Source organism: Primulina eburnea, chromosome 9 (genome assembly GCF_022965805.1).
Source record: "Primulina eburnea isolate SZY01 chromosome 9, ASM2296580v1, whole genome shotgun sequence".
Lineage (NCBI taxonomy): Eukaryota > Viridiplantae > Streptophyta > Magnoliopsida > Lamiales > Gesneriaceae > Primulina > Primulina eburnea.
This window is the reverse complement of record NC_133109.1, coordinates 12153144-12166428: the sequence shown is the minus strand read 5'-3', so window position 1 is coordinate 12166428 and position 13285 is coordinate 12153144. Positions and strand designations below refer to the sequence as shown.

Genomic DNA, 13285 nt, shown 5'->3' with positions numbered 1-13285 from the left:
CGAGCTTTGTCAAATTTGACATGGTGGTACTAAAGAAATTACGATGCATTTTATTAGTTAATGAATATTGCAATACAAAGTAATGGATAAACAACAAGTACAAGCATTTGTAAAAATAAAGAAAACACACGAGGAAGATATTCTCCGATAAATAAAAGACTCGTGAGTATGATAACCAAAATAATTAAAAATAACCTTGAGAAAGTCATCTTCTTTTTTTCTTCGAAAATTTTAATGAAAAATAATTTTTAGAGAAGAAGAGAAAGTTGGAGTGATTGAATGTGTTTGTGAGATCATATTTATAGGACAAAAACTAGCCGTTTTGTTACCATTTATGACCGTTGGTGTACAAAAAATAAAGGTATGTATTTGTATAATTTTATGGTAATAATATGGTGTATATAATATTAGTCATGTTTAAATAGTTATGTATATCATATCATATTATTATAATGTTGTGTCATAAGTTATTTTGTTTAAAAATCTTATAGGCTTTTATACTTATCGTATCCCTTACCGGGAGTGTGAGATGTCGTCTTAACATCCTCTCAGGATTTATAACAAGTTTTCGAATTTTTTTTTATAATTATTTCTAATAATAACATTATATTATATATTAAATATTTACACAATAAATAAATAACAGTAAAATAAATATTAATACTTTTGTTAACTTTTTCTTCTGTTTGGAGCTTGGAAAAGTATGGAAGACTTTTAGAGCTTCGTGCTGATAACGTGTTGTGAAAAAATAAAAATTTATGGTAAAAAATAAAAATCTCAAACTCTCAAAATTTACTAAACTACACACTTTATAATATTTTTCTCTCTACTCAATTGTGAATTTCTTCACAAATGGTGAGGCTATTTATAGAATTTATTTACAAATAATCCAAAAATAAAATACATCATTACATACATCATCGCACACTAATTTTCAATATTTACAACTCTTATTTTCAACATTCAAATATTCAATACACATTTTAAATATATTTTTCAACAAAATGTTTATTTTTTAATTTTAATTATGTTTAAACATGTCTGATAATAATTTGACAAATATTTACATTTTTTAATGTGGTCTAGTTGCAAAAATAAATAAAGATTGCAATTTTGAGATTTTTATGCTTTTATAAATATGAGAATTAATGCATAAGACTTAAATTTATCATATTTATGTATAATTTTATAATTTATTGATTTGAGATAACTACAATTATACTAAAAAAAAAAAAGTTTGTTCGCGCTTAAGCATGTGCTAATCTCACTTAAGTTTGAAAGGCTTGGAGCTCGACATCCGCGCTTCGAGACGCTTCACACTTGTTTAGAACCTTGAATAGAAGTGGCTTTAATTCATTGTTTCACACCTTGAAACAAATCACTGCCTTGCCTCCTCGTATACTCACGCACGATATATTTTTATGGGAGATTCTATTAGGGGTGTAAACGAACTGAACACGTTCACGAACTTTTCGAGCCGGTTCGAATAATATTTGGAGAGATGCCGAACTCGAACATGTTCGAATATTTTTCGAATTGAATTCGAGCTAAAATTATATTGTTCGAACTCGAACTCGAGCCTCGGTTCGAATCGAGTTCGAATTGAAAATAATAAAAGTTCGATTTTCGAATCGAGCTTCGAATATGTTAATTCAGATTCGAGCTCGAATACTGAAAATATCTTAAAATTCGATTCGATTCGTTTACAGCCTTAGATTCTAACCACCAGGCACCACATGTGCTTGGGTAGATTTTCACCATTCATTGGGTGTGGGGACTTTCAACCAAGGCACAGTGGATTCCAAGCACACCGGGTATATGGTATAGAATCTCCCTACTTTTTACCTAGTCTTTTTATCTATTAAACCTGGTGATAAAAACGAGATCAAGGCACTCCAACAGTGTCTCAAGTGGATTACATAATTTCATCCCAAAAATCAAATTGGTTATACAACTCGAGGTTCCAAGAGCTCATCAGATCATCTCGATTCATCGCTACATTTTATATCAAACCAGCATTGTAACCCTTGGTGCTTCGTTAAGTTTCAGAAGAATCAAATTTCTTCTATTTAGCACAACTTCTTTCGAGAAGCAGTGAGTTAGACGCCTTGAGACAAGTAGCTTATCACATAATAAATCACAAGCATTCAAAAAAAAAAAAACCTACTTACCCAAAAAAGTAAATAAGCACCACACCTCCTTCATATATCGTAAAACAGTTCTGACTTGTAGAAACATTCAGATAGACATGACAATTCTCGTCAATTAAACTGATAGTGTCACGTGAAAAAAGATACACAAGCACACAATTTCAAGAACTCAAAACTTAAAAACATCTAGACGATAGCATTGGCAGCACTAGCAATCCTAGGCCAAAGATCAGCACACTCCTTTCCAATTGGGCCAGTGATGGCAGAACCTATCACATAATGATAGAATTGATATATCAAAGTTATAGCAAAATGGGAAGACAGGATTTTTAGTTTTATAAACAATACAAATGATCGATCAATACCTTTCATTTCACCTTTGGGATTCACTATAACCCCAGCATTATCTGTGAAGCCAAACACAATCATGAGTATAGTATACATGTTGATCTTCATGTATAATCAATCAAGATCAGCATCTCACAATGTTCTCTTACATCTATACATGGATGAAATGAATTGGTTTTTTATTCTGGATATTAAAGAACTCACACGCAAATATAAATACATATATGTTAGTGATAAAGAACGGTACCATTTACCCTATCCACATGTACCAAGCTGAAGAATGCGGATCATGAGCCAACTTCTAATGCCGTAAATGTTAAGATTGGAACTTTGACCTAACTCAGCCCCAAAAGCTAGTTCAAAAGGGGAGGAATAGGATTTGTCCAAACCCATATATGCAACTTTCAGGAATTTTGTCCAACCGATACGAGACAACAAACACACCCTCCTCACATTCAGGAATGAAATCTAGAACGTGAAGTTTACAAATGACCCAAATATGGACAGAACGAATGATCCAACTATGAGCAATCAAACATTTAACAGTAGCTCCTGAGCTCTGATACCATGTTAAAATTGAAACTTGAACCTAACTTAATCTCAAAAACTAACTCAATAGGGGAGGATTGTCTAAACTCATACATACAACTCTCAAAAATTTTATCTAACCGATGTTAGACAACTAATAGTAAATGTATTATCAAGTTCTGTGCAAGGTAAAATATACACAAAAAGGGCAATACGGTAGACATATAAAATGCCACTAGTAAATGCACAAGGTCAAATCTTTGAGTGTCATTTTATTTTTTAGCTTTTGAGCATGCTGAATTTCATTCTTCACTGTTGGAGCATTTTCTTAACCTGAATCATTCAAACGAGCAACCAATAAACAATTTCTGTGCGGTTTTGCATCCTTCCCAAAAACCAATTGATCACAGGATTTTCTCAACTAATTCAGTAAACAACAACGGGACCACACATTGGCGTCCAGAGATAGAAAAAATAGAGTAAGCATCTACGTGTAGCATAAGAATGCACTCAAAACAAGAGCTTTCGTAAAAAATAATCAAGAAAAATGCTGAAAAACTAAAATATCACTCCTATGACATAAAAATCAGAGTTTAGGAAACACAGAAAAATCAAGAAACCTAAGCAACAAATCCACTCATAAGCAAAGAGTAGATAAAGACAAAAAAATGCATTAGCCAGCGCAAAATACCTTCAAAGTACATGAAGACACCGTCCTTTCGACGCCATGGTTTGCGTTGGCGAACAATAACAGCGGGCATGACCTTCTTACGGAGATCTGGCTTTCCCTTCTTCACGGTAGCCATAACCATGTCTCCAACGCAAGCTGAGGGAAGCCTGTTTAGTCTTCCCTTGATTCCCTTCACCGATATAATATACAGATTCTTCGCTCCCGTATTGTCCGCACAGTTCACCGTCGCCGCCACCGGCAAACCAAGCGACATCCTGAACTTGTTCCCCGCCGATCCTCCACGTCCTGTACATGCACAGATAATCGATAAGGCCAGTAAAGATTACAGTTTTGATCAGCTAGAGTTCAGAGATCTCACCTCGCTTCGACATTTTGCCAATTCTTCCCAGTCGCACATACGGAGTATATATAGTTGTGGGCTAGGGTTTTATCAGCACTAAAACTTAAATGGGCTTCTAATTTTTCGGTAAGGCCCAATATATATATATATATATATATATATATATATATATATATATATATATATATATATATATATATATATATATATACCAACTAACTGTTATTTTTCAACATTCAAATATACCAACTAGCTGTTATTTTTCAACAATTTTCAAATATTTTGTTTGTTGGTGGTGGGTCAATTATCCCGATTGGATGATCAATATTGGGCCTTACCAAAAATTAGAAGCCCATTTAAGTTTTAGTGCTTATAAAACCCTAGCCTACAACTATAAAAAGTACAGTTGTCTGCTATATTTTGTAATTTTCCACCTAAATAGACATTCTAAAAAAGGAAATAATGGACAAATGTTATTATAATAAATGATTAAAGATATTTAATTCATTATTAAATTTGTATATTAATGTATGTGTGTATAACAACTTGAAAATTGAATCTTTTATAGGAATTACAACCAAATTAAATTACATTTCAAATTTCAAATCCAAAAATTAAATTCCCTTCTGGGAATTACAAACCTAATACAAGTAAGAATTAAAAAACAAATACAAATCAAAATATACATTTGAATTCTGAAATTTGACACATGTTCCAAAAAAATTTCTTTGTTCAAACTTTACATCTGGATTCTGAAACTTGACACATGTTCCAAAAAAATTTGATTCGTTCAAAAATTTACATATGAATTCTCAATTTGACACATGTTCCAAAAATTTTGCTTCTTTTGAAATCGTTTTATTAATTTTAAATTAATGTTTTTTAATTTATAAATACATATATAAATTTTCTTGATATATTATCATCACACGCAACAACTAGATTACAAAACCTTTGCCCGTGCTCAAATTCATTTTGTAATCAATAAGTCTTTTATACCCTAAAAGCCCCTTTATTCAGTTATGTTCGTGAAGTGGAACCTTCAACCTGGCATTAGGCGTTGAAACTAAGGTTGATTCGTTGTTATCATCTTCCTCAATATGGAAACAGTGGACCTACTTTCGAATGCATCTTTCATTATCAGGAGGTAACAAATTTTCTTATATTTGGCTATCAAAATCCTCTAAACACACAAGTATAATATATAGATTTTTTCTATATTTTCAGGGTTCGCGCATACATGCAACGATAAAAGAAGGCCTCATATAGAAAATGAAATCAATTCTCAAAGAAGGTCATCCTTTTGCAATTAAAAATGTAATTGCTGCAGATAATCGTCTGAAATACAAGACAACAACACATTAATACAAACTCATGTTTATGAATAAAAACTAATGTCTGCGAGATTTTCGATGATTCTTTTTCATCAAGTATGTTTGAATTCAAAAGCTTTAAAGATTTGAAGAATGCAGATGTCATTAATGAGAATGGACTTTTTGGTAATTTGATTTTTTATTTATTTACTTAGGGATCTATCATTTTTTTTTTATTTTTATGTTTACTTAAAAGTTTTTTTTATTTATTTCTAGATGTCATTGGAAAAAATAATAGCAAGAGACTCACCTCAAAATAAAGAGATTAATGGACGTGCAACAAAACTTCTCGACTTGGTCATTGAAGAGTTAGAGTAACCACCATTTATCTTATTTTCATATTTTATGTGCGAACTAATTTTTGGCATTTCAAATTATATATTTATTATTTGTTAGAAACAACAAATTACCATGTACTTTGTGGGGAAACTTTGTTGATGAAATCATGGCATATTTGGGCTCTGTCGGTGATGAATCAGTTGTTGTGATTCTTCAAATCTGTCGTGCAAGACGATTTAGGGGTGAAATGCGAGTTCAAAGTACATTTTTTGTCACCAAAATGATAATAAATGGAAACTTAGATGACTTTCTTGAATTTCGAAACATATATTTTAAATTTACGTCTTTCTGTTTTTGATTTAATTTATTTTTTGACATATTATGAATTCTTTTAACATTTCTAATTTTGGATGAATTCTGATTGTAAGACCCCAAAAATTCGATTAGCACCATTTCAATGAAATCTGCCCCAAATATCATGGAAGAATTTTCGAATGCGAAGGACATTTTCAGGACCATAGAACAAGTTTCAGAAAATAATAAGGTATTTATATTTTTTTTTATTTATAAGAGTTTCACTAAATTTTTTGTTCATTTCAGTATATACAATTGATACTTGCTTAAATTATTTTGTCTATTTCCTGGTGGGGAGTTTCTGGGCTTATGCAAGAATTGTATCTGTTGAATCTCATGGAAGTTGGTGGTATTTGTCATGTAAATAATGTCCAAGAAGATGATTGTGGTGGGTGATAAATTGTACTGTGAAAAGTGTGACAAATTTGATACTATAGGAAATATTATTTATGTTATATGTACAAGGGACTTTGCTTCTTTATTTTATTTTTTTCTGATTTATTTACCTAAAATATTTTTAAAAAATTGTTTTCCAGGTTTAAGATTCAAGTTAAAGTTGTAGATAGTACTGGAAATCCAATTTTCATACTTTGGGATAGAGAGTCTATTCAACTTATTAAAAAAACTGCACTGGAATTGAAGACTGAAATGGAATATCAAGTTATCTTTCTTGGCTTTTAGTGATATACTTTAATTTTTTTATATCAATTATTAATCATCCATATAATATTTCAGGGTACGAAATCGGTAGAAATTCCGAAAGATTTTGAAAATATAGTAGATCAAAATATTTTGTTTAAAGTTCAAGTTAGATCCAATCAGAATTCGGGGATTTAATGGGACATACACTGTCATTAAATTGATTTCTGACCCTAATGTTGTTGAAAATTACTCTAGAGAATTTCTTGAAAGCCAGGTATTATATTGTCTATTATGTTGATGTCCTTATTTAAATTTTAATATATGGTTGGTTAAAAATTTTCGTTTGCTACAGGAATCTGATTTGTTCTCAAAACTCAACAACACTGACACAAGAGATGTTGAGGTAAATATCACGACAATAAATATATATTCTGTAATAGCCGAGCCCGGTGTACGCGTTTCAGATCGATTTTGGTTGCATTGTTTTGTTTCTTGGCCGTGACCAGAGTGCACCCGCGCTCTTAGTAGGAGTGCCCCCGCGGTGTACTGTTCATGATTTTTGAGTTGGTGAGCCGTAGCATCACCGCACCCGCGTTGGCATTGGACCGCACCCGCGGTGAAGACCGCACCCGCGGTATTAGCAGCGCCGCACCCGCGGTAGTAGTGTTTCAGAATTTGGTGGTTTTGCCGTGAGCATGGCGCACCCGCGGTGCTTGTTTGAGCGCACCCGCGGTCATGCATTATTGAGGTATGGGCGAGATATTTAGTAGCTTTTTGGATAAGATGACTTCACTTTTTCCCATCCCTTTCCTCTCAATCTCGTTTTTCTCTCTTCAAGCAAGGGTTTTCCTCCATTTCTTTCATTTCCTATCTTCAATCCAAGCTTCTAGTTGGATTTTCGAGTAGAGATCGAAGTTCTCCTTGGTGCTAGGAAGCTAAGGTAAGCTTTTGGTTGTGTTATCTCTTGATTTTGGAAAAGAGATATTGTAGGTTGGTTGTGTTTATGGATTTATGGATTATTTGGCATAAGTTCTTGGATATGGAGTTGATGTTGGTGTTATTTATGGATTATTGTTGTAGGTGGTGTATCAAGAGCATAGATTGAGGTGTTCTTGTGGTTCGTAAGTGGAATTTCATCCCTTGTGCTCACATGATAGTATATGTATTGTGTTTCAAAGATTTTAATGTGTTATTCCCTTCATTGGCTTCGTAACTATGTATTGATTCAATTGTATATATATTGGAGACATTGTATGTCTCAATTGTATTGAAAAGGGAATACAAAGAGTATAGACTTCAAAGTGATTGATTAAATGCCAAGAGAGAGTTTCAAATGTTTTATTGGATTGATAGATACATAGTCAGAGATTGCATGCAATTAGTTGATCAACGACCATAGGCTTATATCCCTCAGAGTTATCGGTTTATATCGATTGGGATACGAGCACCACAGACAGAGTTACTATTGATATCAATCTAACCAGAGTAAAGAGAAATACCATCTCATTGTTATTGCTATTGCTATGATATTCATGTTTCAGAGTTGATGGTATTTAATGATTTCAAAGCTATGTTTCACAGAGTATGATATGTTCATTGTTATGTAAGAGTTCCACTTGCTGAGTTTTATACTCATTTCAGTTATTTTCATGTGATGCAGATAAGAGCGACGGGCCAGGACGTTGACTGTGGATTGGGGTCATATGCATACGAAGATTGGAAGGAAGTAGTTTGTTTTGCAAGCAATGTTTTGTACATGATCATTAAAATGATGTTTTGTATTTTGATGTATCATTTAGTTGATCATGTTAATACTTTTGATGATATTTGGAAATGTATTTTGAAACTCCTTTCAGTTGTATGAAAATTTTGAATTCCGATGTATTTTTAATTGTAACGGGTCAGGGTGTCACATTTAGTGGTATCAGAGTACCGTTCTTCGAACCAATGTATATGACTTCGTCTACTTTCAACTGTCCGGGTATGTTTTCTTTGCATCTATTCATTGTTATCTATTGATTGGTGTTTTGTGAGCACATTGTAGAGTATGCCACCTAAGAGGAAAGCAGTAGAGGGTGAGGATAGTTCTTCCTCGAGAGTTGTCGACGAGTTCGGCAAGTTGCTTAAGGAGCAGGCCAAAGTCCACAGTGAGCAGATTCAGCAGCTGCTTCGATTGCAAGGAACAGGACAGGGTAGAGGCCAAGTGAGAGGCCAAGTAGCTCAGGTAGTTGGCACTGATGCCGTCTTTTCTGCTTTCAAGAGGATGGATCCACCGGAATTCGCAGGTAGCACTGATCCTTTAGTTGCAGTGGAGTGGATCAAGGCTCTAGAGGCGATCTTCGATCATCTCCAGTACGAAGATAAAGACAGGATCAGCTGTGCAGTATTCATGTTGGTAAAGGCTGCACGTATCTGGTGGAATGCCACGAAGGTTGGTGTTGATGTTTCAGCGTTGAAGTGGTCAGAGTTCACTGATTTGTTCTATGACAAGTACTTCCCAGATGCACTTCGAGCGAGGAAGGTTACGGAGTTCTTGGAGCTTCGACAGGGGAGCTTGAACGTTGACGAATACATTCTCAAGTTTGAGGAGGGTTGTTTATTTGCTCCATATATTGCTTCAAACGACAAGGACAAAGGCGCTCACTTCATTCGAGGCCTTAGAGCAGAGATTCGGAGGGACATTAACATGTCCAAGGCTGTGACTTTCAAGGAGATCGTGTCCAAGGCTTTGTTGGCTGAGCAAGATGAGAAAGATATCGCCAGAGAGAGGCAGGAGAGGCATCAAGCTATTGCTCAGAGAGGCCAGGGCTTGAATCAGAGAGGCAAAGATCGTTTCAAAGGGAAGGGCAAGATGGAGTCGAGTCCTAGGCCACCGCCAGTACCAGTTGATCCTGAGAAGCCTTTGTGTCCTAAGTGCAGCAGGCATCACCGGGGAGAGTGCAGATTTGGCACTCATAGTTGTTATCATTGTGGCACGGCATGCCACATTTCCAGAGATTGTCCGAAGGGAGCGAGCAAGGATAAAGTGCAGGGTCGTATCTTTTCGATGACCAAGGAAGGTATTAACCATGATTCTTCTGTGATCTCTAGCACTATTTTGATTTCAGGCAGAGTAGCTACGACTTTGATTGATACTGGTGCTACTCATTCTTTTATGTCTGAATTGTTTTTGAGATCTTTGGGTATAGTTCCTTCCATTCTTCCCCTCCAGCTTAATGTTGTTTTGCCTTCGGGGGACGTGTTGTGCCCGACGTTTATTGTTTATGCATGCCCTGTTCATATTGAGGAGCGAGTTGTTTTTGCTGATTTGATTGTTATCCCGATGGTTGCCTTTGATGTTATTCTTGGCATGGATTGGCTGTCGACCTATCGTGCTGTTATTGATTGCGTTGCTAAGACGGTGACCTTTGCAGATGATAGCATTAAGGGAGGAGTTCTCGCCAGTGCAGGTACTTCGCTGGTCCTTCCTTTTATTTCTTGTCTTGAGGCTGAGAAGTTGATGTGTAGAGGTTGTGATGTGTTTCTGGCTTCGATTGTGGATGTGGATAGATTGATTAAGTTGAATATTGATGATATCGATGTTGTGAGGGCGCCGATGTGTTTGAGGATGATGTGCCGGGTTTGCCGCCGGATAGAGATGTTGAGTTTGTTATTGATCTAGCTCCAGGTACGGTTCCTATTTCTAAGGCTCCGTACCGAATGGCCCCTACTGAGATGAAGGAGTTGAAGACGCAGTTGCAGGATCTTTTGGACAAGGGTTTTATTCGTCCGAGTTCTTCGCCTTGGGGAGCTCCGGTTCTTTTCGTTAAGAAGAAAGATGGGTCTTTACAGCTGTGTATCGACTATAGGGAGCTCAACAAAGTGACGATCAAGAACAAGTATCCATTGCCACGGATTGACGATCTATTTGACCAACTTCATGGTGCTACTGTATTTTCGAAGATTGATCTTCGGTCTGGCTACTATCAGTTGAAGGTTAGGGAGTCCGATATCCCTAAGACAGCGTTCCGGACCAGGTACGGTCACTATGAGTTTCTTGTGATGTCTTTTGGTCTGACCAATGCTCTTTTAGTTTTCATGGACCTGATGAACCGTGTGTTCAAGCCTTATTTGGATAGTTTCGTCATTGTTTTTATCGATGACATCTTGATCTATTCCAAGACCAGAGAGCTTCATGCAGAGCATCTCAGAGTTGTTCTCCGATTGTTGAGGGAGAAGAGGTTGTTTGCTAAACTGAAGAAGTGTGAATTTTGGTTGGATCGGATTTCTTTTCTAGGCCATGTTGTTTCGAAAGATGGCATAGCTGTTGATCCAGTGAAGATAGAGGCTGTTCAGAGATGGCCTATTCCTACTACTGTTTCAGAGGTACGCAGTTTCCTTGGTTTGGCGGGTTATTATCGTCGCTTTATTTCAGATTTCTCCAAGATTGCCTTGCCATTGACCAATTTGACGAGGAAGACTGTGAAGTTCGAGTGGTCCATTGATTGCCAGAGTGCATTTCAAGAGTTGAAGGATAGATTGACGACATCTCCTGTTCTTTCATTGCCATGTGGTTCAGAGGATTTCGTTGTGTATACCGATGCGTCGAAGAAGGGTCTCGGTGCAGTGCTGATGCAGCGAGGTAAGGTTATAGCCTATGCTTCTCGCCAGTTGAAAGACTATGAGAAGAATTATCCGACGCATGATTTAGAGCTGGCAGCTGTGGTTTTCGCCTTGAAGATTTGGAGACATTATTTGTATGGCGAAAAGTGTGAGATCTTCACAGACCACAAGAGTTTGAAGTATCTGTTTTCCCAGAAAGAGCTCAACATGCGGCAGAGGAGGTGGTTAGAGCTTGTCAAAGACTATGATGTGACGATTAGTTACCACCCAGGGAAAGCGAATGTTGTGGCTGATGCTTTGAGCCGTAAGTCGAGTTCTTCTTTGAGTTCTTTGATTCAGAGACCATTGTTGATGGATTTGCAGAGAGAGGAGATTTCTTTGGTAGTTCCGGGGACCATTGGTCGCTTTTCAGCGTTGGTCATTCGGGCTACATTGACGGACAGGATCCGTAGAGAGCAGACTGTTGATGTTCAGTTGACAGAGTTGAGAGCTAGAGCAGAGGAGAGAGGTAACTCTGAGTTTGCGTTGAATGTGATGGTTTGGTGACTTTCAGAGGCCGTATTTGTGTTCCCGTTGGTGATGATATTCGACGAGACGTCTTGACAGAGGCTCATACCGCGCCATATTCGATACATCCAGGCAGCACCAAGATGTATCAGGATCTTCGTCGACTTTACTGGTGGCCAGGTATGAAGAAAGATATTGCCGTATTTATCTCTCAGTGCCTAACTTGTCAGCAGGTGAAGATTGAGCAACAGAGACCTGCTGGGACATTGCTATCTTTGCCGATTCCTCAGTGGAAGTGGGAGCATATTACGATGGATTTTGTGACTGGTCTTCCCAAGACGCAGAAAGGTTTCAATTCCATTTGGGTTATTGTTGATCGATTGACCAAGTCAGCGCACTTTCTTCCAGTCAAGACGACGTATTCCATGAACCAGTATGCCGAGGATTACATAGCAGAGATTGTTAGACTTCACGGTGTCCCTGTGTCGATTGTGTCTGATCGTGACCCTAGATTTACCTCAGAGTTTTGGAAGAGTTTGCACAGAGCTATGGGTTCACGGTTAGCATTCAGTACAGCTTATCACCCTCAGAGCGACGGTCAGTCAGAGAGAGTCATTCAGATTCTAGAGGATATGCTCAGAGCTTGTACTATCGATTATTCTGGTAGTTGGGATTCTAAGTTGCCTCTTGTGGAGTTCACTACAACAATAGCTACCAAGCGACGATTGGGATGGCACCGTATGAGGCACTTTATGGCAGGAAGAGTAGATCTCCCTTGTATTGGGATGAGGTTGGTGAGAGGAAGATGTTGGGTCCAGAGTTGGTCCAACAGACTGCGGATGTTGTTGCTGTTATCCGTGAGAGGATGAAGACTGCGCAGTCGAGACAGAAGAGCTATGCAGATGTTCGTCGTAGACCTTTGCAGTTTGAGGTTGGCGACCACGTGTTCTTGAAGATTGCACCTCTCAAGGGTGTGATGCGGTTTGGCAAGAAGGGTAAGTTGAGCCCGAGGTTTATTGGTCCCTTTGAGATCTTGGTCAGAGTTGGTGATCGAGCCTACAGATTAGCCCTACCGCCAGATCTTGACAGAGTTCACAATGTTTTTCACGTATCGATGCTCAAGAAGTATATTGCGAATCCTTCCCATGTTCTTCGCCACGAGCCATTGGACTTGACGCCGAATTTGACCTACCAAGAGATTCCGGTCCAGATTTTGGATCGCAAAGTTAGAGTTTTGAGGAACAAAGATCGGCATCGTTAAAGTCCTTTGGAGGAACCATTTGATCGTAGAGGCTACGTGGGAACCAGAGGATGAGATGAGAGAGAAGTATCCTGAGTTGTTCGTGCAGTGACGTCAATTTCGAGGACGAAATTCCCTTAAGGAGGGAAGATTGTAATAGCCGAGCCCGGTGTACGTGTTTTGGATCGATTTTGGTTGCATTGTTTTGTTTCTTGGCCGTGACCAGAGTGC

At 37.3% G+C, this 13285-nt stretch overlaps 1 protein-coding gene across 1 annotated transcript; it reads right to left on the bottom strand.

The window, feature by feature from the left end:
• Nucleotides 1-2180: 2180 nt before the first annotated feature.
• On the bottom strand, nt 2181-4193 carry LOC140841268 (large ribosomal subunit protein uL14). Its single transcript, XM_073208550.1, has 4 exons — nt 4076-4193; nt 3718-4002; nt 2516-2557; nt 2181-2419 (listed from the first exon to the last, which is right to left on the bottom strand). The coding sequence occupies exons 1-4, from the start codon at nt 4086-4088 to the stop codon at nt 2337-2339; spliced, it is 423 nt and encodes a 140-aa protein (XP_073064651.1). The 5' UTR covers nt 4089-4193; the 3' UTR covers nt 2181-2336.
• Between the last annotated feature and the right edge of the window lie 9092 nt (nt 4194-13285).

Bases quoted from the DNA above. Each gene is read 5' to 3' on its own strand.
- LOC140841268 (XM_073208550.1), bottom strand. The intron at 2,558-3,717 runs GTATTTTGCGCT...TTGGCTTCACAG, and splicing joins TGTCTTCATGTACTTTGAAG to ATAATGCTGGGGTTATAGTG. The intron at 2,420-2,515 runs GTATTGATCGAT...ATTATGTGATAG, and splicing joins TCCCAAAGGTGAAATGAAAG to GTTCTGCCATCACTGGCCCA.